Here is a 27,945-nt window from a genome sequence, read left to right on the forward strand (position 1 = left end):
TGGGAACAGTGGCTCACGCCTATAATCTCAGCACTTTGGGAGGACAAGGAGAATGGATCACTTGAGGTCAGTAGTTCAAGACCAGCCTGGCCAACATGGTGAAATCCTGTCTCAATGAAAAACACAAAAATTAGCCAGGTGTGGTGGCAAGCACCTGTAATCTCAGCTACTCAGGAGGCTGAGGCAAGAGAATTGTTTGAACCCGAGAGGCAGAGGTTGCAGTGAGCCATCATGCCACTGCACTCCAGCATGTGCAATGGAGTGAGACCCTGCCTCAAAAAGACACAACAACAAAACAACACTAATCAAGACAGTGTGTACTGGAAAAAGGATAGGCATAAATCAATGGAATAGAGTTGAGATCAGAAATAAACCCATGTGTCTCTGGTGAACAGATTGTCTATAAGGGTGCCAAGAATATTCAGTGGGGTAATGAATAATCCTTTCAATAAATGGTACTGGGTCATTTGAATATCCACATGAAAAAGAATAAGGTTGGACTCTTATCTTAACCCACATACAAAAGTTAATTCAAATGGATCAAAGGACCTAATGTAAGATTTAATACTATGAAACTCTTAGGAGAAAGCATAGGGGAAAATCTTCATGATCTTGGATTAAGCAATAGATTCTCAGTTATGACATCAAAACCAAGAGCAAAAAAAAAAAAAAAAAAAAAAAAGATAGATAAATTTCACCTCATTCGAGTTAAAAACTTTTGTGCTTCAAAGGAAACTATAAAGAAAGAGAAGAAACAACCTACAGAATGGAAGGGAATACTTGCACATAGTATATCTGATCAAGTATGTGTATCTAGAATCATTTAAACAATCTAAATTCAGTACAAATACCCATATTAAAAATGAGTAGAGAATTTGAATATGTATTTCTTTAAATTAGACATACAAATGATTAATAAGTATATAAAAGATCTTCGCTGTCATTTGTAATTAGGAAAATATAATTCAAACCCAGAATAATATATTACTTCACATTTCCTACCATATGAACAATTTAGCCTCAAAATTCCTGCACCAGCTTACATCATCTAATTTTCCATAATCCACTTCAGAACTTCCCTACCAGGGCCATGATCTGTCAGCAGCAATAGCACTCTCCACCACTGTAAGATTCATAAATTAGAAGCTGTTTATTTTTGTGCCCTAAATCAATTTAAATAGCATTTGAATTATTTGTTCCTTGAAGATTTAAACAAGTTAATTATTAAACTATCTGCTCTAATGCTTTGTGGATGAGAATAGGAAGGCATCTCTTTGACAAATTTTTCAAAAATTTCCATGGAAATTGGTATGTCAAAAAATGTCTATTGCTTTTGAGGTCATTTTGTAAGCTTATGTTTTCCATAAATGTATTCATGTTTTTCTTTTAATTTTCAAATTTGTTTGAATAAATTTGAACAAAGTATTATCTTAAATTGCTTTTAACTTCCTCTGTATTTTAGCTACATCCTCATTTTCAATTTCAACTTTGTATGTTTGTACTTTCTTCCTCTTTTTGGATTAATTATACTAGACAACTCTATTTTTTCCACTTTTTTCCTTCCTTCCTTCCCTTTTTCTTTCCTTCCTTCCTTCCTCTCTTTCTCCCTTGCTGTCTTTCTCTCTTTAGTATCATATTTTCTTTTTTCCCCAAAAGCAACTGCTATCATTAAAATACAGTGTCCCAAAGCAATACATTCCCTGAAAGCATATGTGTTACACACACACACACACACACACACACACACACCCCATTTAAAAATATTTTAAAACTGCATCCTCTCTGTAGTAGGAAAATGGTGAGGTCAGGACATATCAGGCAATTAGACAATACTTTAACCACTTGTGCACAAAGTGATATTAATTGGAAGTACTCCACTTTTCTCACCTTTATTTATCAATGATAGGTAATTTTTTTTTTTTTTTTTGAGACGGAGTTTCGCTCTTGTTACCCAGGCTAGAGTGCAATGGCGCAATCTCAGCTCACCGCAACCTCCGCCTCCGGGGTTCAGGCAATTCTCCTGCCTCAGCCTCCTGAGTAGCTGGGATTACAGGCACGCGCCACCATGCCCAGCTAATTTTTTGTATTTTTAGTAGAGACGGGGTTTCACCATGTTGACCAGGATGGTCTCAATCAATTTTTTTTAAACAGTGCTGCATGTTGAGATAGGTAATTTTTTTTAAATGTTCAGGGCTCCTTTTTTGTCTTCTGAGGGAAAAACCCAATTATACCGCCTAGTGCTTTTCTTAGGGCTATCTGCACTTCTTTGTTTCTCAGACTGTACACAATGGGGTTAAGCAGAGGTGTCAGTATTGTGTATGCCATGGCCATCAGCATGTCTTCATGGAAGGAGTTGCTGTTCTTGGGCCTCAAATAGACAAAGCAAGCAAATCCATAGTGTATGGACACAACAGTGAGGTGGGAGGAGCAAGTTGAGAAGGCCTTAGACCTCCCCTTGGCAGAGGGCATCTTTATGACTATGAATACAATGAAGACATAGGAAATCATAATTAAAATAAAGCTGCCCACCAACACAAAGGCAGAGAGCACAAAAATAGCCATTTTATAATAGGAAGTGTAATTACAAGCAAGGGAGACCACGGGTGAGATATCACAGAAGTAGTGCTGGATAGTGTTCAGGTCGCAAAAAGACAAATTGAATACAGTGATGATGACACACAGAGAAAACAGGAACCCAATGATCCAAGAAGCCATCATCATCTGCAAGCAGCTCTTTCTTGTCATAAGGGTGTGGTACTGCAGTGGGTTGCGGATGGCTGTGTAGCGGTCATAGGACATGGCACCCATGATAAAACACTTGTTGGATGCGAAGCCCAAAAAGAAAAACATCTGTGTGGCACACTCAGGAAGAGAAATGGTCTTGCTCTCTGATAGCAAGTCCACCAACATGCGAGGGATGACCACCATAGTGGTACAGGTTTCTGAAAAGGACAGGCCACAGAGGAAAAAGTACATGGGAGTGTGAAGGTTGTGGCTGAGCTTGATGGCCCCCATTACAGACACATTTGTTGCTAGGACAGTCACGTGGAAGAAGAGAATCACCACAAAAAGTAGACTCTGCAGGTCTGAAAAACTGGAAAATCCCCACAGAAGGAATATGCTCACTGCAGTGTGATTGCCCATCCCCCTGGTGGGCACAGCCACTGTCTATCAATGGTGCAGAGGTGTTCTTGGTCAGGAGTCTGAGATCACTGTATAAAGCTCCTTATGCACTGATTTAACTGTATTTTATTCAGGGAACCTGGGCAAGTGTCAGGCAACTCTTAGAATACCTGGGGAAAGGGAGTTAAATGCATCTAGAAAGAGGTCAAGTTCAGGAGCCTAGTGATGAGAAGAATGATTCTAGTATGATACCATGTATAGATGACATCGAGTGGGCCCAAATATTTATATCTGGATTCTACCCACAAAAGCGCTGTTTATCTCCCTCTTCTCCATTCTGGATCTACAAGGAAGATGCAAAATATGAATGAAAGTTGTTTTTTTAATCTCACCTACTGGACTTTGAGACATTACATTTATCAAATGCTTTTTGTGATTTAGTGGTACCTTAGCACTCAGGAGTGCTTAAAATAAACTGTTGATTGAATGAATAAAATAATTCCATTGCTTAAAATTAATATAACACTTAGAAAATTCTGAGAGATCAGTGAAAATTTCCAAAAGAACATTCACATTTCTTTCAATGCAATTCTATCTTCATCAGTGCTCTCCACAGTGTAGTGGCTCCGAGGGTGACATTTGTGTCAATGACTAAGACAAATCAATTTAACATGTTGTATCTTCTGGGTTCATATATGTGGTAATAATAACGTTTGAGACATACAATATCAATTGTTCTTATTACAATAGCTCTTAAGATACATCATTAATTTTTAAGTTCTTAAGAACACCATAAATCAAGAACGAACTGCCATTCACAATTGCTACAAAGAGAATAAAATACCTAGGAATACAACTAACAAAGAATGTAAAGGATCTCTTCAAGGAGAACTACAAACCACTGCTCAACGAAATAAGAGAGGACACAAACAGATGGAGAAGCATTCCATGCTTATGGTTAGGAAGATTCAATATTGTAAAAATGGCCATACTGCCCAAAGTAATTTATAGATTCAATGCTATCCCCATCAAGCTACCAATGACCTTCACAGAACTAGAAAAAACCAACTTAAACTTCATATGGAACCAAAAGAGAGCCCACATAGCCAAGTCAGTTCTAAGCAAAAAGAACAAAGCTGGAGGCATCACACTACCTGACTTCAAACTATACTACAAGGCTACAGTAATCAAAACAGCATGGTACTGGTACCAAAACAGAGATATAGACCAATGGAACAGAACAGAGGCCTCAGAGGCAATGCTACACATCTACGACCATCTGATCTTTGACAAACCAGACTAAAACAAGCAATGGGTAAAGGATTCCCTGTTTAATAAATGGTGTTGGGAAAACTGGCTAGCCATGTACAGAAAGCAGAAACTGGACCCCTTCCTGACACCTTACACTAAAATTAACTCCAGGTGGATTAAAGACTTAAACATAAGACCTATCATAAAAACCCTAGAAGAAAACCTAGGAAAAACCATTCAGGACATAGGTGTAGGCAAGGGCTTCATGACCAAAATACCAAAAGCATTGGCAACAAAGCCAAAATAAACAAATGGGACCTAATTAAACTCCAGAGCTTCTGCACAGCAAAAGAAACAATCATTAGAGTGAACTGGCAACCAACAGAATGGGAAAAAATTTTTGCAATCTACCCATCTGACAAAGGGCTAACATCCAGATTCTACAAAGAACTAAAACAGATTTACAAGAAAAAAACAAACAAGCCCATTCAAAAGTGGGCAAAGGATATGAAGAGACACTTTACAAAAGAAGATATATATGAGGCCAACAAACATATGAAAAAATGCTCATCATCACTGGTCATTAGAGAAATGCAAATCAAAACTACATTGAGATTTCATCTCATGCCATTTAGAATGGCGATCATTAAAAAATCTGGAGACAACAGATGCTGGAGAGGATGTGGAGAAATAGGAACACTTTTACACTGTTGGTGGGAGTATAAATTAGTTCAACCATTGTGGAAGACAGTGTGGCGATTCCTCAAGGACCTAGAAATAGAAATTCCATTTGACCTAGCAATCCCATTACTGGGTATATAACCAAAGGATTATAAATCATTCTATTATAAGGACACATGCACACTAATGTTCATTGCAGCACTGTTTACAATAGCAAAGACTTGGACCAACCCAAATGCCCATCGATGATAGACTGGACAAGGAAAATGTGGCACATATACACCATGGAATACTATGCAGCCATAAAAATCAATGAGTTTGTGTCCTTTGTAGGGACACAGATGAACCTGGAAATCATCATTCTCAGCAAACTGACACAAGAACAGAAAATCAAACACTACATGTTCTCACTCATAGGCAGGTGTTGAACAATGAGAACACATGGACACAGGGAGGGGAGTATCACACACTGGAGTCTGTGGGGGGAAACTAAGGGAGGGACAGTGAGGGGGTGGGGAGTTGGGGAGGGATAACATGGGGAGAAATGCCAGATATAGGTGATGGGGAGGAAGGCAGCAAACCACATTGCCATGTGTGTATCTATGCAACAATCTTGCATGTTCTTCACATGTACCCCAAAACCTAAAATGCAATAAAATATATATTTAAAAAAAGAACATCACATTGAAGTTATTTTTGAAGTGTCTAATATCATATAATGGATTAACTTAGATTTAATATAATTTTGAAGATACTGGCTCATTCCAGAATGGCATATTCTGATCAAAATGTTCTGATCAATTTTTGTGTTTTTAGCAGAACTTCCAGAACATTTGTTAGCTAGTATACTTAAGTAGTTTGCTTTGCAACAAGCCTAAGAAGAATATTCTTCAGATCAATTTTGCCAGTAACATTTCTATTTTGATTGTTCAACATGTAATCTGATTAGGAGATGAGGGCAGAAAAATGATATGAGACTCTTCACAGAATTTTTATTTCAATTTCAGTCATGGTTAATGGTGAAGGGAAAGAAATGAGGAAGCAGGTATGAGAATGAAGGGCTGGGAGAGTAAAAAGAAATGCTGGCTGAAATTATTTTGAAAGATTCATCAAGACTAAAGACAAAAAAAGACAAAAGACAAAACAATTATATTGTAAGTTGAGAAGTTACTGTCTTTCATGTGCATTGCATTTGTAGGCAAAGAATACAAGAAGAGTTAGGGCAGGTAACCAGCACCTACTCAATACCAATAATGTGTTAAACAATATGCTAGGACTAGACAGAACTGTCTCATGTAATTCTCATAAGGCTATGCGAAGAATTTTTGTCTTTATTTTACAAAATGTGAAAGCAAGGTATGGAGTGGTTACATGACCATCAAAGGCCATGAATTAACTCCATGTATATTGACTAGATGCCAAGGATGCGTCCAGCAATTGTATGCATAGGAAGCACAACATGGAACCAGACATGTAGGATCTCTGTGATGCGAGAGTGCTTCACTACTGTTGTTTGTGGAATTTGAAAGCCCTCTCTGAGGAGGTGACACACTTAAATGGAGAATAGAATGACTATACGTAAACAATAGATGATGATCAGGGAAGAATACTGCAGGCACAAGGTGCAGATAACACATAGACCCTGAGGTGGAAAACAGATACACCCAAGCATTTTTCAACCAAGACTCATATCGCTTATTTTTTAGTCTACTCCCCACAGACTCTTTCCTCCGAAGGTTTCCCAGAGGATTTACCTCTAAAGGAAAGTCTTTCCCATTTTTATTGTTTCAGAACCACTTACTTTGCATGACTCAAATTTCAGCCTCTATCACAAAAGGATCTCCAATTTCTTCTGGGACATCTCCAAATCCAGAATGTCCTCCAAGTACTGAATACAGATTTTTAGAGCAGAATCGGCCATATTCCCCCACATATTGGGTTTTCTTCCTGTGTTTCCTATTTGAGCTATTTCCAGACATCAGAGTTACTATTAGACTGCATTTCTTATTCCTTCCACATCTTTTACCCCAATAAGTTACTTCCAAAATTCCAGATATCTGTTTTCCAACATCTTAACCTTCTTTTTTAGTCCCTCTGCTATTGCCCTATGTCTGCCCCATAGGGTGAGTATGGCATCTCCTTCTCCCAGTTCTATCCTTCACCCACTGCCAGCTTATTTATGTCAAACCTGTGATCATGCTATGTCTCCTCATTATAGATGTCTTTTGGACCCCTTTTGCCTACAAGCTAAATAATACTAATAACTTACACTCTTTATTATGTTTTGGTTATATAGTGTTGTACATACTCATAGTTACTCTAAGATATAAGTACTATTAAAATGATCTTATTTGCAATTAGGAAATTGTGGCTCAGAGAGGTACCTGATTTGCCAAAAGTGAGATAGTAAATGTACACGCACAGCATATTTACAGCAAGGCAGTGAGAGTCTAGAGAACTACATGCTTAGCTAGTTGATTCTAAGGGGAATTCCACCTAGCATAGCTTCAAGGTCTTACCTGTCCATCCTTATTTCCTTCTGCTAACCTCTCCTACATAAGAAAAATTCCACTATTTCCCAAATACAGCATGTCCTTTTGGGGCTTTTATACTTTATCCGTGTTATTTTATCTAAGTTGCAACGTCTTTCCTGCCCTTCTCTGCCTCCTAAAAACATAGCTTTCTCAAAATGACAATTAATCACTTCTCAAAAGACTCTCTAAATTTGCCTAGGTGTTATTCATCTTCTAGATTCACATGCCATTTTATTGTAATAAGGTATTTTTTACAAGCTTGACTCCTGTACTAGACAGGAAAAACACCTATGTAAAATTTTGTCTCCCCCAATTTTCAGCCTAAGTTGAGTGTAATGTCAGTTTTGACTTAAGGGTAGTTCGATGGCCATAGGATAAAATAGGATCTCATATTCTCCAGAAAGCCTTCCATGATCATGACTTTAATTCATTCATTAATTCTTCCCCAATACATTGTTTGAACTTTCACATTTATTTTCTTTAGACATACACTAAAGATAGTTGGCTGCTTTCTAAGGAGATTTTAAGGATCTTGTCACCTAGCAATGTGAATGCAATAGGTGCTTTCTAAATGCTTGCTTAATTGCACTTATGAATGTTGAACAACAAGAAAAACAAACAAGTTCTGAAAACTTCAGTAGTGGTTGCTTAGAGCCTAGGAGAAAGAAACTATCATTTTTACATTCTACATTTTACATTTACTCCCCTTATTTACTGTAATATTAAATCACACTTGACCTGTAAATGGTCATATTAGAGTCACTAGGAGAGCTTCATCAAAGAATATATTTTTCATCTCCAGGATATCAGGATATGTATAGTTTGCACAATCTTTCTCAGTGATTTTGGTTGGGAGCATTTGACTTTTGTGATAGCTTTCATACATGTCGATAGTAAAGTCTGCTTTCCTCATTATTTAAGTAGAGTAGTGACAAAAGATATGTCCATACAACATTACCCTGTTCCTTCCCAAGGACCCTGGAAGCTTCTGGAGAACAAGATGCCCACAACATTGTGTCAGCCTTTCTGTTTGGTTTCCCCAAGTCTTACCCTTTTCCTATACCTGGATTTTGCCTTGAGTTTGCCATCCTGTTCTCTGTTTTTAGTTCTTCAAATCCCTCCTCATGTAGTTTTCTGGGTTTTCTTTCTACCAAGAATAAGAAACAGACAACATTCTTAATTTCCAGCTATCTGTGCCCACAGTTTCTTCAGTACTACTGAAGAATAGTAGTAGAATATTCAAAATACTTCAACTTCTAACAGGCTGTAAACACACACAGATACTTGATTACTAGAACATATAGAATGATGTACATTGTAAAAAGTAAAACAAAAAATCCCCAAAACTCTAAAATTCTTACCTTCTAAAGAAGGATAATCACCTTCCAGTTTTTTAAAATCATGAAGTACTTAAGTTGTAGGAATAACGTACAGTTTCACAACTCAGGTGAGGCTTTCTGCAGTTCCTTCTGTCATTTCACTCATGTCATCATTCATGGATAAGTGTTAAAGCAACTTTTTCCTTTGAATGCCTATGATCAGGCCCCTCCAAATTTACAGTCACCTATACTTAAAAGGTAATGTTATCTTCATTTTTTGGAGATGGCGCTCAGAACCATGAAGATTTTAATGAGAGTCCTGGAAACCACTATCTTGCAACTACTAATTTAGATACCACAGTCTTGACCTCTATATCACTCTATGTGATGCTCACAAGTATGTTTTCTTAAATCCTCACACACCATAGGGGCTTTTCAGTGATGTTTGCTCCTGTTCTTCTGAATAACAGTAGAAATGATTGAAATTCAACTTGTTAAAAATATATCCTTAGAATGCAGATGATTCCCTTGGGCATATTTTACTTTCTGCACAATACCATTGATTTTATGATTCTGAAAATTTGTGAAGTCTCTCAGGTCTCTTCAAACTTATTCACAGGGCAAGGGAATGGGTCATTATTAGAAGCTATTGCCTGGGGAAACAAAAGAAGGAAGGTAAGAAGAAAATAAACATACAGTATGATCACTGTGATTTTTTTCTCATGGGGCAACTCCGCTGTAGAAGACCTTGCTGAAAAGGAATATCCATTATTATCCAAACCTCCAGTTACTGCACTGCCATCTGTAGTATCCACAGGTGGCTTCTAATTGCCCCTCTGGTCAGCTTGTCCCTTAGTGTCTTCACCATCTAGAACAATCTTCTACCTAACGTACTAGCAAGTCTTGTCTCTAGTATCTGTTCTCATCATCTCAATAGTTCAGGCAAACTAATGCACTGTTTTCTAATTAAATTCTGCATTTTCCTCATTTTGTTTTCTGTCTGAAAAATCTCTATTCTTGATTTCACCCATCCGAAAATTTGCACATTCTTCAAGGCTCAGAACAAATGCCACATAATCCAAGAAACCCCTAGCTTGCATAATGCACAAAAACCGAATCAAAAATTGCCATCATTAAGAAGGAATTCTATAAGGAGAGCCACTTACTTTGGATAACTTGCATTGGGTACCAGAACATCAATGCTAACAGAGTCAGTGTAGGTAGCTGTACACAATAAATAAGACTTGTTGAAACTAAGTAGACGTTTTAGTCCCTTTCCTAGATCTCCCTTACCAGAGCAGTGAATACATTCCCAAGCTTATTCAAGAGCCAGCTTCTAACATATATAAACCTCTCTTTTGAGAATTGCTCTTAGCCAAAAGGAACATAAGTGACTGGGAATAGCTGGGAGTGCATGCCCTCCCACCCAGGGTGGCCCGTAGCCAACAACGGAATGATATGGTGATTTTAAAACAACAATGGCAGAAATGTCCTATTGTTGCAAGCTACAACCACTCCGAAGTGCCATTTGTGCTCCAGTGCTTCCTCGGGAATCAGACTGAAGCTACTTTCAGCTGACCCCATACCTTTCTGTGGCATATTCCCATGCCTTGTCTTGCTTCTCTCTCATTCTTAGTTTTCTCCTGAGATCACTCTTTTACTAAATCATACACATTTGAATTGCTAAGGTTCTGCTTTTGTAGAACGTGTCATAAGACAGAGTCTTAATAAATACACAGGAATAAAGATTGCTTATACTTTATTATACACACTCAAAATTGAAAAAATAGTAAAGTATATCTAGTGACAGAAGATCGTGAAAACAAAGCAAAACAAAATAGTAAAGTATAAACAGTACCTACCCTCTCCCATCTTGAACCAGTCTGTTTTGTATTCTGCAATCTCACATTCCTGCTTTGGGTCTTTTTCTACTGCTTTTGTCTTTTTCATGTTTGGTAGAGAGTGAAACTTTGCCAACTTGAAGGAGCACCTCACAGTGACCATGGGCCTTCTTCAGCTCTCATCACCAAGGACCACATAGTTTCTCAGGTTGCCAACCCCAGCATCTGAGTCAATGGGACACCATGCACACTGAGGCCCACAGTCACCATATGCCCCTTAGTTTGGTACCTCATGCATTCCAGTATGTCTAACCCACTGCAGGTGAAGGTCTTTACTCTAAAAAGTCAGTTTACGAATTTTGGAGGGGATGACTGCTTCTTCAAATGCATAGACACCTACACAAAGTTACAAGAATCACACAGAATCAGGAAAACATGATGCCACCAAAAGAACACAATTATCCTCAAAGAAAAGGAGATCCACAAGTTGACGGAAAAAGAATTTGAAATAATTGTTCTAATGAATGTCAGTGACTAGAAAAAAATGCAGGAAAACAATTTAACAAAATCAGGGAAAAATTTTAAAAAGAAATTAAAGAAAGAGGAAAACATTAAAAGAAACAAATTTTGAGTGGAAAAATACAATGACTGAATTAAAAAATGCAATAGAGTTCTTCAACTGCAGGCTCAATCAAGAAGAAGAAAAAAAATCAGTAAAATCAGACAAGTCATTTGAATCAGAGGAGAAAAAAGGAAAATAATTTAAAAAATGAAGAAACTTTATGGGCTATGCGGAACATTATTAAGAGAGCTAACTTTGCATTAGGGGAGTTCCAAAAAAAAAAAAGAGAGAGAGAGAGAGAATGGGGCAGAAAGTTTACTGAAAGAAATTATGGCTGAAAACTTTCCAAATCTGGGGAGAGACCCTCATCTCACACTGTACACAAAAATTACCTAATATGGATTAAAGACTTAAATATATGACCTAGAACTCTAAAACTACTAGATTAAAACTAGGAGAAAAGCTCCATGACATTGATGTAGGCAATGAGTTTTTGGATATGGCCCGCAAAGCACAAACAACAAAAGCAAAAATAGATAAATGGAATTACATAAAGCTAAAAAGTTCAACATGGCGAAGGGAAAAATCAACAGAGTAAAGAGGCAACTAATGAAATGGGAGAAAAAGCTGGGCAGTGGCTCACACTTGCAATCCCAGCACTTTGGGAGGCTGAGGCAGGCAGATCACTTGAAGTCAGAAGTTTGAAACTAGTCTGGCCAACATGGTGAAACCCTGTCTCTACTAAAAATACAAAAAGAAGCTGGATGTAGTGGAACACACCTGTAGTCCCAGCTACTCGGGAGGCTAAGGCAGGAGAATTGCTTGAACCTGGGAGGCAGAGGTTGCAGTGAGCTGAAATTGCACTATTGCATTCCAGCCTGGACAACAGAGTGAGACTCCATCTAAAAACAAAAAAAGGAGAAAGAAATGAGAGAAAATATAATAGTCATTTCTCATACAAATGGGCAATGGGTGTATTAAAAAATGTCCAACAACACCAATCATTAGGGAAATGTAAATTAAAAACCGCAATTAGTTATCACCTCACACCTGTTAGGATGACTATTATAAAAAAGTCAACAGGTAAGTATTGGCAAGGATGTGGAGGGAAAGCAACCTTTATACATTGTTAGTGGGACTATAAATTGGTATGGCCAATATGGAAAACAGTATAGAGATTCCTCAAAAAAATAAAAATAGAACTACCATAGAATCTAGCAATCCCACTTGTGAGTATGTATCTAAAAGAATTGCAATTAGTTTCTCAAGAGATATCTGCATTCCTGTGTTCACTGCATATTATTCACTGTAACTAAAATATGGAAATAACTAGGTGTTTATTGATGGATGAATGGATAAAGAAAATAAGATGTGTGTGTGAGTGCATTATATATGCATATATACGCATGTATGTATATATGTGTATGTGTATACTATTTACACACATACTATATGGTATATGTATACATATATGTAAACTTAGTATATATAGTATACCATATATGTATACATATATGTAAACATTCATCTTACAAATTTTCATTTATAAGATGAATAAGTTCTTGGCAAATAATGTACAGCATAGTAACTATAGGTAATAACGATGTATACTTGAAATTCAGTAAGACAATAAATCTCAAGTGCTCTCACCACACACACACACACACACACACACACACACACACGCTAACTCTGAGGTGATGGGTATGTAAGCTTGATTCTTTGTTATTACATATCAATAATTGTTTTTAAAAAATCATGTTGTACATCTTAAATAAATACAATTTTTGATAGTCATGCCTCAATAAAGCTGGAAATAAAATAACATTGCTTTTGTATATTATCTTTGTATACAGAGATCTTACTAAATTAGTGCTACTGTGTTTTATAGACACCTGAGACTTTTCTGCTTAAACTGGAAACAAAGGACAGTTTAAATTCTTCCTATTTCATCTTTTTTTTTTTTGTTACTCTTTATTGCCTTATTTCAATACCTGGTACTTCTAATATATTGTTGACTAGAAGGCATGAGGTTGGACCTTCTTGCCTTTTACCCAAATGTGGATGGAAGTCATTTAATATTTTACCATTAAGAATGATGTTAGTTGAAAGATTTTGTAGATACTCTTTCTCATTTTTTTTTGTCACTATAGTGGTTGCTGTTCTCTCCTCCTCTTTCCTCCATTTTTCATTATTTGAACTTTTAAAAAAGCCCATTTGCATTTTTCCATTGACATTTTTGGCATACCTCTTTGAATTACTTTTTAAATGATTGTTTTCAAAATTACAACATATGCCTCTAAATTTTTGCAGTTTACCTAGAGCTAATTAATTCATATAAAATATAGAGATTCTGAGATCTTATGTTTATTTTCTTCCTGCCACTAAGTTGTCATATGTCTTACATCTCTATACATAAATATCCCACAAGGCAATATTACAATTTTTTATTTGCTGCTTTGTATAAATTTCAAGGAAATTAAGAGAAATACAGTATTTTTCCATAGCTTTATTGAAGTATAATTAACAAATAAAAACTGCATATTTGTATGGGGTACAATGCAATATTGACATATGCATACATTATGAAATGATTAAATCAAGCAAATTAACATATCCATCACTTCACAAACTTATAAAACTTTTGTGATAAAAACATTTGAGATCTACTCTCTTAATTCTTAAGTATATTTTATTATTAAATATAGTCACTGTGCTGTACAACAGATCATCAGAAAAATATTGTATGTCTTTTAATTAAACTAGGTATTTACTCTTTTAGATTATTTTCATATATTCCTACAAACAAGAGATTACCTTTCTCCCCTTGATGTTCTGCTTCTTGGTTGTATGATCAAGGTCACTGCTGTAACAACAGTATCTTGATTCTACAGGAACAAACGAGAGGCCCAGAGATTGTCTTCCAGAACTGTCCACCTGAAAGATCAGGGCAGAGCATGTTTGCACTGAATTCCAGCCTTTATTAGTTGGGGTTGCCCTTAGGAGAATTTACTGCTTCCACATCTAGGATGTGCTTGCATGAAGACTGAGCAGGCTTCTAACAGTTTCCTAGAAGATCTTAGGCTTCAGATAAGAAGTGGAGCATTCAAGAGGAGAGGTTTAGTGGTTAGCACTGGAAGCAGGAAACTGACAATGTAGATTGGAATCACCCAGTGCAAATTGCTTGAACTCCTCGGTCTCAGTTCTCTCATTTGAAAAAATAAGGGTAACAAAAACACCTCATAAAATTGTTGTAAGGATTAAATGTGTATAAACTGTTAAGCATAGTTGTTGGCATAAAGTGACTCTGAATGAATGCTGGTTCTAATTATCATAGTAGTGGTAAACCCGCTTTCTCAAAAGAGGGGCTTCAGGAGTTGAGATAGGAGATTCTAAAATTAGGATTAGCAAGAGAATTAGGGGAAAATTGAGTCTTTGGGTTGAAAATACCTATGTTCGCTATACCATAAGGAACCACTCAAGAGACAACTCTTTGAGATATCAATGGTGAGAGATCATTTCTTATCTGAGAATCATCCAAACATCTTTTTTTTTTTTTTTTTGAGATGGAGTTTCGTTCTTTTGCCCAGGCTGGAGTACAGTGGAGTGATCTTGACTCACTGCATCCTCCGCCTCCCAGGTTCAAGCTATTCTCCTGCCTCAGCCTCCTGAGTAACTGGGATTACAGGCACCCAGTAACACGCCCAGCTAATTTTTGCATTTTTAGTAGAGACGGTGTTTCACCATGTTGGCCAGGCTGGTCTTGAACTCCTGACCTCAGGTGATCTGCCTGCCTAGGCCTCCCAAAGTACTGAGATTACAGGCATGAGCCACCGCGCATGGCCTACATCTTTTTAAATTTGTATATCTTCATAAAACCTTCAAGCCACTTATTTTCTTAGTTTTTCTCTGATAATTAGTATATATATGTTTACATTTTTTATTATTTAACATTCAACTTTACATCAAGTTCTACCTCATATTCCCCTAAGGTACTTAATGGTACATCTTATAAATACCAAAACAAAATTCTTCTCAATAAACACACATTGAATAGGTAAAGCTAAGGCTAGTATTTTACATCTGAAATTTAGTATTGAATATTTCTTAATCGTAAATATCATAGTAAACTTGTAACCAGTATTTATTTGTAAGACAATTTGTTATATTGTGCTCTCTAATAATTATTCAACAAAGGTTATAGAACTGTGAATGAACACTTAAAGACAACAGAATAAATTGATCACTTGAGAATTGACAGAATCTTGAAAGATGAGTTGTTTTTGTGTGTGAATTGAACTGCTCAATATCCACTACAGAAAATGATGATGTTTCATAAGCCTTTTGAATTCACATTTGAATCTCTAGAGTCTTTTCCTCAAGAGAAAACAAAAATAAAACATAGCTATATAACCATCATGGGTTTTATTTGTTACTCAAAGATGAATGAGTTCTCATTTCAAGAGGTAAGACTTTAGCTTTTGTTAATGAATCTGATGTATTGATTCTCATTCACCATTTGAGAACACTTTATTCTCTAAAGTTATATCTGTACTCACAAGCCATAGGGCAGAAACAGGGCAGATACAATCAAGCACTCAGCTAGTGAACAACTTTGACTAAATTTCTCTGTTTCCACCATCAGTTTCATGTGAATAAACAGGAATAATCCAGTTATCAGGATTCCTTGTTCATTTACCCATAAGACAGAAACGCTTACAGACTTTCAACACTATTCAAACTTTGCACTGTGCCATATGCTAATAAACTCACTATTTTCAAGATATTTTGGGCACTTACTGATAAAGTAATAAAATTTATAAAGTTATAAAGATTAAATATTTCAAAATGTAAAGCTATCATAAATATTTGCAGAAAGACTTACTTTGTTTATAGGGCTGAATGCTGTTAGCTTCAAGGCAACAACATATTAGACAAAGCTTGGCATATAAAATTAGAAAATTTGGAGATGAGGGTCAACATGGCCACTAGTTGGGTGGCCTTCTTCAATTTTTAGGTTATAGTTTATCCAGCTATATATTATGTTGAAAATAATATTATTTTATTCTGCACAACTCCAATTAGAAAATACTGTTACAGTAAAAGCTATTTGATTTGTTCAAATAAATGTATTTTATGTACTGAATATCAATCATACTTTTTGTATAGTTATTACATTGACATTTCAATCTACTTGAAAAATAAAACAATATATTCCATTATTAATATTTTAAAAATATTTAATAAATTTATGTGACCTAATTCATAACCCTAATTAGAAATTACTTTCTGATAAGAGTTAAAAACAAATTGGCTTTTCCTTTTTAAAAAATTGACTTATTTTACTGATACATATTGTGAAATATGTAACTAACCAAGTGTCTCTCTTACATATTAGCTGTGAGAAGGCATAAAGGATAAAATGTTATCCACTCATTTCCAGGTGTATTGAATGTCATGGTGTATTATTTAACTTTATTTATTGTATAGTTACTAAAAAAATGGATAGTCATACTTCCTAGAGTTCATATTCTAACTCCACCATTTGGTATGTAACCTTGAAAAAGTTACATAACCTCTTTGAAATTCAGTTTATGCATCTATAAAATAATGAAGAAATGAATACTATTTTATGGAAAGTGAACCAGAAAAAATTCCTAGCCCTCTGCTTATCATTTAGTAAACATATAATAAATGTTAGCTATTACTCAAGTCTAATAAACAAAACTCTATGTATATATATATTTTTATATACATAGCAGTCCTTTTTGTTATTCTCAACTGTCTTATATTTTTATTCTTTGGGTTTAAAGACATTTTAAGTGCATTTTTGGAAACAATATAAAATAGTAAGAAAAAGACATTATTTGGAAGAAGTTTTCTGGTATTTGTGCTAAAAATAATTTTTAAAACAGACTCATTATTTGATGTAAAAAATGTACTGATGCTCGAATGTCTTCATAATGACTTCTAATGAAAATGAAACCAACAAGTTTTTATTTCTTTAATGTGCTGTTCTCATCACAGGTTCATTTTGGCAGCAGCTACTTTGTCTCATGGACTCCCTGAAGGATGGGAATCACACTGCTGTGACGGAGTTCATCTTACTGGGCTTAACAGATGATCCAATCCTCCGAGTCATCCTCTTCATGATCATCCTATGCATCTACCTGGTGACCATATCTGGCAATCTCAGCACAATCATTCTTATCAGAATCTCTTCTCAGCTCCATCATCCTATGTACTTTTTTCTGAGTCACTTGGCTTTTGCTGACATGGGCTATTCATCTTCTGTCACACCCAACATGCTTGTAAACTTCCTGGTGGAGAGAAATACAATCTCTTACCTTGGATGTGCTATCCAGCTTAGTTCAGCATTTTTCTTTGGGACAGTCGAATGCTTCCTTCTTGCTGCCATGGCCTATGACCGCTTTGTGGCAATTTGCAGCCCACTGCTTTATTCAACCAAAATGTCCACACAAGTCTGTGTCCAGCTACTCATAGTGGCTTATATCGGTGGCTTTCTTAATGCTTCCTCCTCTACATTTTCCTTCCTTTCTTTATTCTTCTGTGGACCAAATCAAGTCAATCATTTTTTCTGTGATTTTACTCCTTTACTTGAACTCTCCTGTTCTGATACCAATATCCCTGCAGTCATTCCCTCATTTTCTGCTGGCTCCATCATTGTGGTCACTGTGTGTGTCATAGCCGTCTCCTACATCTATGTCCTCATCACCATCCTGAAGATGCGTTCCACTGAGGGGCGCCACAAAGCCTTCTCCACCTGCACCTCCCACCTCACTGCAGTCACTCTGTTCTATGGGACCATTACCTTCATTTATGTGATGCCCAAGTCCAGCTACTCAACTGACCAGAACAAGGTGGTGTCTGTGTTCTACATGGTGGTGATTCCCATGTTGAACCCCCTGATCTACAGCCTCAGGAACAAGGAGATTAAAGGGGCTCTGAGGAGAGAGCTTAAAAATATTTTCTAGTGATGTCTGTTCTTTTTATAATGGTTGACATAGTAATGTTCCATAAATAAAATAATAAAAAGATATTGAATGTCTGAAATATAGCTAGTCATATATTATTACCAGCATGGAGCTTTTGTTAGTAGTGGGTGAATTTTCAGCTACCAAATAGTAAATCAGAGGCACATATTAAATTACCTCTATAAAATTAAGTTAAATTTTAATTTAAAAATCAAGTGTTTTTATATTTAAAAAATACACAATCTACTGAAAATTCTTTTTAAGTTACAGTTTTTGAAAGAAGTTATCTGCTGTAATTTGACTTGAAGACATATGAACTAAAGAGACAAGTCATCTGCTCCCTACATACCTAAACAGATACTGTTGATACAGGGGTAAGAAAACTTTAGAAAACACTTTTGTTTATAAATGGGGAATACAGGAGTCACATAGCAATTACTGCCCCATAACACTTACAAAATTCAACTGGATACAAATTGCTATTTTCTTGATCATGGCCCAGACATGTTCCCTGTTAAATAGGTTCTTTCTCTCTTGGCAATGCCCTCTGGGCTTTTGGTTCTATCCTCTGAATCATCCTTCCTTTTCCAGAAAGTAAAATAAAATATGTTATAGCTGAATAGTCTGGATAACTAAAAAGAATTTAATAAAGAGACTATAAAATTGTGGGCAGAGCTTAGGAAAAGCTTCAAAGGTAATGCCATACCTCTGGGATCGTGATCTGCTGAAAACCTGGAGGGGCAAAAGGTGTGGGCAGTTACTAGAACCTGGAGAGCTGTAATGAGAGGACTACCTGTCAGGAGCTGTGGCATTTGGTGGAGGGTCACAGACAACCCAGGTGACCCAGAAGCAGAAGAGTCAGAGAAGTACCTAAGCCTCAGTCTCCTCTGCCAGTGTCTCCCAGAAATCAGAGACAAGGGAGTCTGTTGATGCAGTCCACATAGGTCAGTCTCTTGGGATTATATCAAGGTGGAAATGGGTAGAACACTGTGGGCTTCTCCAACCACAGTGGAATGAAACTAGAAATTAATTCAAGAGGAATTTTGGAAACTATACAAATACATGGAAATTAAGCAATATGCTTCTGAGTGACCAGTGGGTCAATGAAGAAATTAAGAAAGAAATTGAGAAATTTCTTGAAACAAATGATAATGGAAACACAACACACCAAAATTTATGAGATATAGCAAAAGCACTATTAAGAAGGAAGTTTATGGCTATAAGTGCCTACATCAAAAAAGAGAAAAAAACTTCAAATAAACAATCTAGCAATGAATCTTAAAGAACTAGAAAAGGAATAGCAAACCAAATAGTAAATTAGTAGAAGAAAAGAAATAATAATAATTAGAACAGAAATAAATGAAATAGAAATGAAGAAAACACCACAAAAGATCAATGAAATGAAAAGTTTGTTTTTTGAAAAGTTAACTGCAGCCTCAACCTCCTGGCTTCCAGTGATCCTCCTGAGTCAGCCTCCTGAGTAGCTGGGACTACAGGTATACATCACCATACTGGGCTGATTTTTAAATTTTTTGTAGAGATGAGGTTTTACCATGTTGTCCAGGCAGGTCTCAAACTCCTGGTCTCAAGCAATTTGCCCACCCTGACCTCCTAATGTTTCTTTGAACCCTAAAAACATTATGTTAAGTCAAAGAAACCAGTCACAAAAGACCACATGTTATAAGATCCCATTCATATAAAATGTCCAGAATAGGAAAATCCATAGGCATGGGAAGATTCATGTTTGCCAGGGGCTGGCAGGAGGTTGGAGTTGAAAGATGGGAAGTGACTGCTAATGGATACAGGGCTTTTTGGAGTGATACAAATGTTCTTAAATTACATAGTGGCAATGATTGCACAAGTGTGAATAAACTAAGTACCACTGAATTATATAAAAGGTAAAAAAAAAAAAAAGGGAGAGAGATCCAAGATGGCTGATGATTAGCAGCTCGGGCACGTACCTCCCAGTGAAAGCGCAAAGAACGAGAGGACGCCACACTTTCAGATGAATATTAGTTGCTCACGGACCAGGAGATTCCCAGTGGAGGAGCTCCACGGGTCGCCAGGGCGACTCTTGTGGCCGGCGTGGCGGTTTTGCTGGTGCCTTAGCACGCCAGTTCTTGGTGCAGAGTCCGGAGATTCCCGGGCAGAAAAGCACCATCAATCTTAACACCGCTGTTTTGGCTGGCGCAGTGGATTGCTCAGATTTCGGCGCAGGGAATCAACAAGTTGGACGTCAGAGACCCAGTTAGAAAGTCGGTAATTATAAAGACGACAGATGGACAAATATATAATGAAGGGAAGAAACCAGCGTAAAAAGGTAGAGAATACTCAAAATCAGAATGCCTCTCCCTCTACAGGGGATTGCAATTCCTCATCAGTAATGGAACAAGGCTTAATAGATTACACGTGTGTTCCAATAACAGAAGCAGGTTTTAAAACGTGGGTGATAAGAAACTTCTGTGAATTAAAAGAACTTGTTCTAACCCAATGCAAAGAAACTAAGAACCTTGAAAAAAGGTTTGACGAAATGTTAACGAGAATGGACAATTTAGAGAAGAATATAAGTGAATTGATGGAGCTGAAAAACACAACACGAGAACTTCGCGAAGCATGCACAAGTTTAAACAGTCGAATTGATCAAGCAGAAGGAAGGATATCAGAAGTCGAGGACCAGCTCAGTGAAATGAAACGAGAAGACAAGAATGCAGAAAAAAGGATGAAAAGGAATGAGCAAAGTCTCCAGGAAATATGGGACTATGTGAAAAGACCTAATTTACGTTTGATAGGTGTACCTGAATGTGATGAAGAGAATGAATCCAAGTTGGAAAATACTCTTCAGGATATCATTCAGGAAAATTTTCCCAACCTGGCAAGGCAGGGTAATATTCAACTCCAGGTAATACAGAGAACACCACAAAGATATTCTTCAAGAAGACCAACTCCAAGGCACATAATCGCCAGATTTATTAGGGTTGAAATGAAGGAGAAAATACTAAGGGCTGCCAGAGAGAAAGGTCAGGTTACCCATAAAGGGAAACCTATCAGACTTACAGCAGATCTCTCAGCAGAAACCCTACAAGCCAGAAAAGAGTGGGGACCAATATTTAACATCCTTAAAGAAAAGAACTTTCAACCCAGAATTTCCTATCCAGCCAAACTAAGCTTTATGAGCGAAGGAAAAATTAAATCTTTTGCGAACAAACAAGTACTTAGAGAGTTCACCACCACCAGGCCTGCTTTACAAGAGCTTCTGAAAGAAGCACTATACATATAAAGGAACAACCAATATCAGCCTTTCCAAAAATATATCAAAAAGCAAAGAACTTTAACACAATAAAAAATTTACATCAACTAATGGGCAAAACAGCCAGCTAGCATCAAATGCCGGTATTAAACTTATATATATTTTAATTGGATAAAAAGCCAAAACCCATCGGTATGCTGCACCCGGGCCCATCTTACATGCAACAATACACAAAGACTCAGAGAGAAGGAGGAAGATTTACCAATCAAACGGAGAGTAAAAATAAACTAATAAACAAAAAGCAGGAGATGCAATTCTTGCCTCTGATACAGTAGACTTTAAAGCAACAAAGATCAAAAGAGGCCAGGAATGACATTACATAATGGCAAAAGGATCAATGCAACAAGAAGAGCTAACGATTCTATAGATCAACGAGATAGAAAATTAACAAGGATATTCAGAACTTGAACTCAGACCCGGAACAAGTAAACTTAATAAACATTTATAGAACTCTCCACTTCAAATACACAAAACATACATTACCACCTCACACCTATTCCAAAGGTGACTATATAATTGGAAGTAAATCACTCCTCAGTAATCGCATAGCATTTCATAGGTTTAAATTAAATATTGGTTGGCTGTTTGTTTGTTATCTTCTTCCCTTATTCCTTCCTGACTATATCATTAAGTATAATTATCAGTATAAAAGAGGTTTTCAATACCCATTACTAAATTGCATTCTAGCCTGGGCAAGAAAGCAATACTCCCATTCTCTCTCCCTCTTTCTTTTCCTTCTCCCTCCTCCCCATTCTCTCTCTCTCTTTCTCTTCCTTTTTCCTCCTTCCTATTCTCTCTCTCTCTTTCTCAAAAAAAAAAAAAAAAAAGAAAGAAAAAAGAAAATGTGGTACATATACACAATGGAGTACTATTCAGCCACAGAAAAGAATGAGATCCTGTCATTTGCAACAACATGAATAGAACTGGAGATCACTATGTTAAGTGAAATTATCCAGGCACAGAAAGAGGAAACATTGCGTGTTCTCACTTATTTGTAGGAGTTAAAAATTAAAACAATTGAACTCATGGAGATAGAGAATAGAAGGATGATTACCAGAGGTTGGGAGGAGTAGTCGAGGGCTGGTGGGGAGGTGGGGATGGTTAATGGGTACAAAAAATAGAAAGGACAAATAAGACATACTATTTAATAGCACAAAAGGGTGACTATAGTCAATGATAACTTAATTGTACATTTTAAAATAATGAGTGCAATTGGATTGTTTGTAACACAAAAGATAAATGCTTGAGGGAATGGATACCCGATTCTCCATATAATTATTTCTCATGTAGCCTGTATATGTATGGACTTACTATTTACCCCACAAAATTAAAAAATTAAAAATAAACTATTCTTCAATGTACTCAAGGAGATACGTACAAGGTTGTTTATAATGGCACTGAAAGCTCATCGGAAGACATCTTTTGATTTTTACTCTCTCTGGTCCAACTCTACTATATCTACTTCTGTCCCTTTGTTTCTATTCTTAGTAAATGAGATCTCTATTCACTCAATCAGGCCATAAAATGTGGAATAATCCTTAATACCTTTTATTCACACTTGTTCCTTTTCCTGGGTTAAAGGATCACATCGTATTTAAAATAATTTAAATGGAGGGTTAGAGGGTGACTAAGTATATAATGGGAGTAGACAGCTGGAAAAGTGGCTATATTTGTGTAATAAATAAATATCTTGCATATTTTGCAGATATTTCCAATATTCATATTCTACACACACACACACACACACACACACACACACACACACATTTCAATCCTAAAGGACTGCTTGAAACCATAAGAAACCAAGTATTTTTTTATGGACTCAGTATTAATTACATGAACCGAAGAGTTGGGGACACAGAAACTTTAGTGACTAACATAGAGTGAATTAGGAAATCAGATTTAATTAACGGATCAGCATTATAAAAAATGTTCCCTTGGCTATGAATGAAATACATGATACAAGGATAGGGGAAGCTATCTGAGTCATATCAACTCTCGCAGTTACTTTAATTTGAGGATAGTTATTTCTCAGAATAATTTATTTTTTCTTCAAGATAGTCAATTTGTAAGGAGTTGGACATACAATAATCAAAACCATATATATATATATTTTTTTTGAGACAGAGTCTCACTCTGTCACCAGGTGCTAGGCTGCAGTGCAGTGGCACGACCTCGGCTCGCTGCAACCTCTGCCTCCTGGGTTCAAGCAATTCTCCTGCCTCAGCCTCCCGAGCAGCTGGGACTACAGGTGCGCGCCACCACGCCCAGCTAATTTTTTTGTATTTTTAGTAGAGACAGGGTTTCACCATGTTGGCCAGGATGGTCTCGACTTCTTGACCTCATGATCCGCCCGCCTCGGCCTCCCAAAGTGCTGGGATTACAGGCGTGAGCCACCACGCCCGGCCAAAACCATATTCTTAGTCAACCACCCTATTACATTTTACCCTTTATAGGTATACATTATTGATGTCACATGTGAATTATCTCAGTGGACTGTCATATGATAGGTTTTACTAGAATTGAGTATGAGTTCTCAAGTTCTGACATCTGAACTAGGCATAGGACGTGAATAAGAATATTTTTGTTTAGACATAGACCCAAACCAGAAACAAAGTTTCTATTTCAAAAAACATAGATGTATGAAAGATAGAAATAAAATTAGAGTAGGACATAAGTATGCTCGTATAGCATGTGAAGAAAAGTGGTATGTGAAAATATGGCCTTCTGTCAGTTTCCAGCTCTGCCCCTTGTGGTGTATGGCACCTTAAGTAAGTTATATACAATCTTGGATCTTTAGTTCCATTACTTTACAAAGAGAATATTACTATACACTTCACAATCATCTTGTTTTAAATTATGTCATGTATATAAAAACACCAAGCTCTGTTTAGCAACAACCAGTTGCTTAATAATTGAAAGTTTCCTTGATATAACTGACTTAAATCCCAGTTACTTAACTACGGAAAATTTCCTTGATGAAACTGACAAATATTTCTGTATCTGTGACCCTAGACAAATATTGTCCATTGATGCATACTTCACCAATAGGTAGTGAATCTAGGCAATTTTCACTATGCAATAAAACTATATTTATGCCAAGTTTGATACACTTGGGATATATCACCTTGAGTATATTATCTGTTTGGGGAAATTATACTGGCATTTCATAAGGATTGAAAATTGCATGTACACATAATTATGTAAAAGTGTGTGTCTGAAGTATTCTTTAAATTCTCAGGGGTTCCATTTATCCTTTCATTTCATGATTCCAAAAAGGAATCACTACTTTTGGCTGTCATTTTAACTCCTAAAAAATTGTTTTAAATCTATATGTATCTTGTTGAGAAGCTCACTGTGACTAATAAATGGTCCATGAGAAAGGCTTTAATGAGTAAAAATTACCCAAATTCCATCAGAGAATAAATTGTTTCTAACACATCCCACATTAACATTTTATTGATATTACTTGAACAGGACCTGTAATATTTTTAAATTTTTCCTTAAATTACTTGTTTTTAAGGAAGTTTTATCTTTTAGATTTGACAGAAGAAATAGTATGTCTGAAGTTTGCTCAAAGCAGGCAAATGCTGAGTAAAGGAATGTGTGGAGGTGTAGATTTTATATATCATTGTATATAAACGTATTTTTAAATGACAAAAATAAAATTATTTAAAAAGATCTGAAAATGTAAAAGTTATGCAAGAATATTCTTTACATAACTTATCTTACTACTATGAACATTTGAAAGTGCCTGAATGTCCATTGAATTTAATATGTTAACTTCAAAGTATGCAATGCTATGGAACTATTAAAAGAATGAAGTTGATTTACATGTATTCCACAAAATATTAAGAAAAAAAATCAAGTTACAGAAAGTAAAATGGTGTGTGTAATAAATATTTTTGTTAAGGAACAACATGGCTGCTTTTAACAGCAAAATATGCATTTCTGTTTTAAACAATAGCAAAATATCTGTATTGCTATTTCAAAATTTTTATTTTAACTTACATAATCATTAACTAGTTCCCTTTAATGCCTGCCTGTTCTTGTCTTATGAAATTTGTTTTTATGAACATAGTAATCTCTTATCTCTTTAAAAACTTTAATTATAATTTATATTGTGAATAAATTTTTCTTGAGTATAAGTTCTATTTTGTTTCCCTCTTATGAATTGCTGTTTTTAGAGTGTGGTGTGACTACCAATTTTGAGCTCATCTTCGCTGCTATTTTCTGCTCTATTGCCAATGACCTCCGCTTGTAGGGGGAAATGTAGAAGCATCAATTTTCTTATAGATTTTAGCTAATGTTGGAGAAGGGCAGGACATACAGTCAGGAAGTGTGCTACTGTCTAGTCTTCTGTGTTTGATTCCTTTCCTCCAGAGTACTGATGAGGCTTGGATAACATAATCCTGTCATAGATGCGTGGTCATTAGGAGGAGATGTGATGTAAGAGCTTGGTAAGCACTTTGGAGGACAAACGGGGAGGACTGATTGAAGCCAGCAGTTCAAGATCAGCCTGGGCAACATAGCAAGACTACATTTCTACAATAAAAATAATAACAATAAATAAAAACAGAGCTTGGTAAAGCAGTCTAGCTGCTCCCACTGAAGCACCAGAGCTAAACCATTTGTTGGTTGCCCTGATGTCTTTTCAGCTTCTGAAACACTTGTTAGTGAACATTCCTGGTGCTGGGCCCACTGGTTTTTGACATTATTCTTTTATTGGCACACATATACATTCTGTATATATTTTTAATTTCTTCTGATTGTATATCTCTGAGTTTTTAAGATACCTCTCCTTGATTTGGGAAAACAACTCACTTAATTATCATTTTAAACATGTATCTATTTTTTAAATATATATGCTTAGTATATGTATATATGTGTGTTTCTATAATTGCTGTAAGCTTGTGTATATTGATATACAAAATAATAAGATTATATAATGTTCCAATACTATATGTAATTTCTTAGGTTTGTTGTAGTGTTGAAGGTTATTGCATGTGGTCTGTCCTCTTAAACCTGAAGTCTTTCATAAATTGATGTATATTACAAAATATTTACATAATTATAAAGAAAAAGCATTGAAAGAGAAATAAATTTGTAACACTATTTTCCTTCCACGCATTGATTTACAATTGGTTAGAAATGCAGAGACAATATATTCCTACTTTATAAATCTCTGTATAGAATAAACATGCACATCCAAAAATTTCTCAGTGTCTCCTCAGATTTTTAATTTATTTTAAAATAAAGTTTGTTAATTTACATTAAAGAAGAACATAAAACATTTCCGATAGTTTTAAAAATGTACTGCTGTAAAATTGTGCATAAGATTAAATAAAAATTAACCTACTTCTATGTCATGTCAGTCATTTGCATAGTTTGTTTTCTCTCATCCTTTTTAATCATGTTGACCAAATCTTTTTCGATTTGTCTAATAGAGTAACTTTTATCAGAATGATACTCCTGCCAAGAATACATACGTGCTTGCTAAAATTAAAGACAAAAACTGTTTTAAGGCATTAGAAAGCAACCAAAGCAACAAGGCTTTGGAGGAGCGAAGATCTTAGAAAAAGAGAAAAACAGACATTGAGGTGAAGTTGAGATTCTCTGTCACATTTCCTCACAGCCTGAGACTGAGAGACAAAGCAGAAAGTAGTGATTCTGAGTTGATAGCCTCATGGGACAAAGTGGATAAAATTTGTTTAATAATACTATGGCTAGAAGAAGAGGAGCAACTAATACCCTAGAGAAATGAATATCAGAGAGATGTAAGGCTTTTTGTTCTGAAGAACTTGTCAATTCTGAAGCTACACAAAGGGTAAGGTTTAGAAAATTTTAAAAAGCATCTATGAAGCTAAATAGATAATTAGAGATTTAAGCAATCTTATGAAGCTAAGAATACAAAAGTTAAATTTCAGAGCCTGTCAAAGAGATGCCCTTGTAAAAACATCAAGTATTCCATTGGGATTCCTTAAAGAATCTCAGTTCAGCAGAGAAGCCAAATCTATTAAAAAAATAAAATAAGCAATAACCGAAATTGAGAACTCAATAGATGAATTGAACAGCAGATGACATACAATAAAGGGAGGATTAGTGAACTGTAACAAAGGTCAGTAGAAAATATATAGTCAGAAATATGAAGAGAAAATAGATTGTGAGAAAAAGAGCATAAGATATGTGTATAAAACTCTAATATACATGGAATCAGAGTTCCAAAAGGAAAGGATAGGAGATAATGGAAAAAAATACATAAATTTAGAATTTTGAAATAAAGAAATTTGGGGACATTAAAATAAATCCACTCATAGATTCACAAAGCACCA

General features: G+C 35.9%; 1 protein-coding gene and 1 long non-coding RNA gene across 3 annotated transcripts in view; one reads left to right on the forward strand and one right to left on the reverse strand.

Annotated features, from left to right (window-relative positions):
- LOC105720097 (uncharacterized) overlaps positions 1-27,945 on the reverse strand; it is a 137,228-nt gene that overhangs the window by 60,731 nt on the left and 48,552 nt on the right. Inside the window, exons 2-7 of one of the 2 annotated variants that reach the window (XR_010338413.1) lie at positions 14,129-14,248; positions 12,092-12,213; positions 10,771-11,145; positions 8,951-9,561; positions 8,653-8,736; positions 6,857-7,020 (exon numbers count right to left, since the gene is read on the reverse strand). This is a non-coding gene — a long non-coding RNA (uncharacterized LOC105720097). The remainder of the gene's footprint in view (positions 1-6,856; positions 7,021-8,652; positions 8,737-8,950; positions 9,562-10,770; positions 11,146-12,091; positions 12,214-14,128; positions 14,249-27,945) is intronic. The other variant, XR_010338414.1, reaches the window with a different exon arrangement.
- On the forward strand, positions 17,368-18,306 carry LOC105720098 (olfactory receptor 5P76). The gene has a single exon (XM_012456400.2). The coding sequence runs from the start codon at positions 17,368-17,370 to the stop codon at positions 18,304-18,306; it is 939 nt and encodes a 312-aa protein (XP_012311823.2).

Source organism: Aotus nancymaae, unplaced genomic scaffold (assembly GCF_030222135.1).
Source record: "Aotus nancymaae isolate 86718 unplaced genomic scaffold, 86718_ANA_hifiasm-v0.15.2.pri h1tg000059l, whole genome shotgun sequence".
Classification (NCBI taxonomy): Eukaryota; Metazoa; Chordata; class Mammalia; order Primates; family Aotidae; genus Aotus; species Aotus nancymaae.

Coding starts and splice junctions, on each gene's coding strand:
- LOC105720098 (XM_012456400.2), top strand. CDS start 17,368: ATGGACTCCCTGAAGGATGGGAATCACACTGCTGTGACGGAGTTCATC.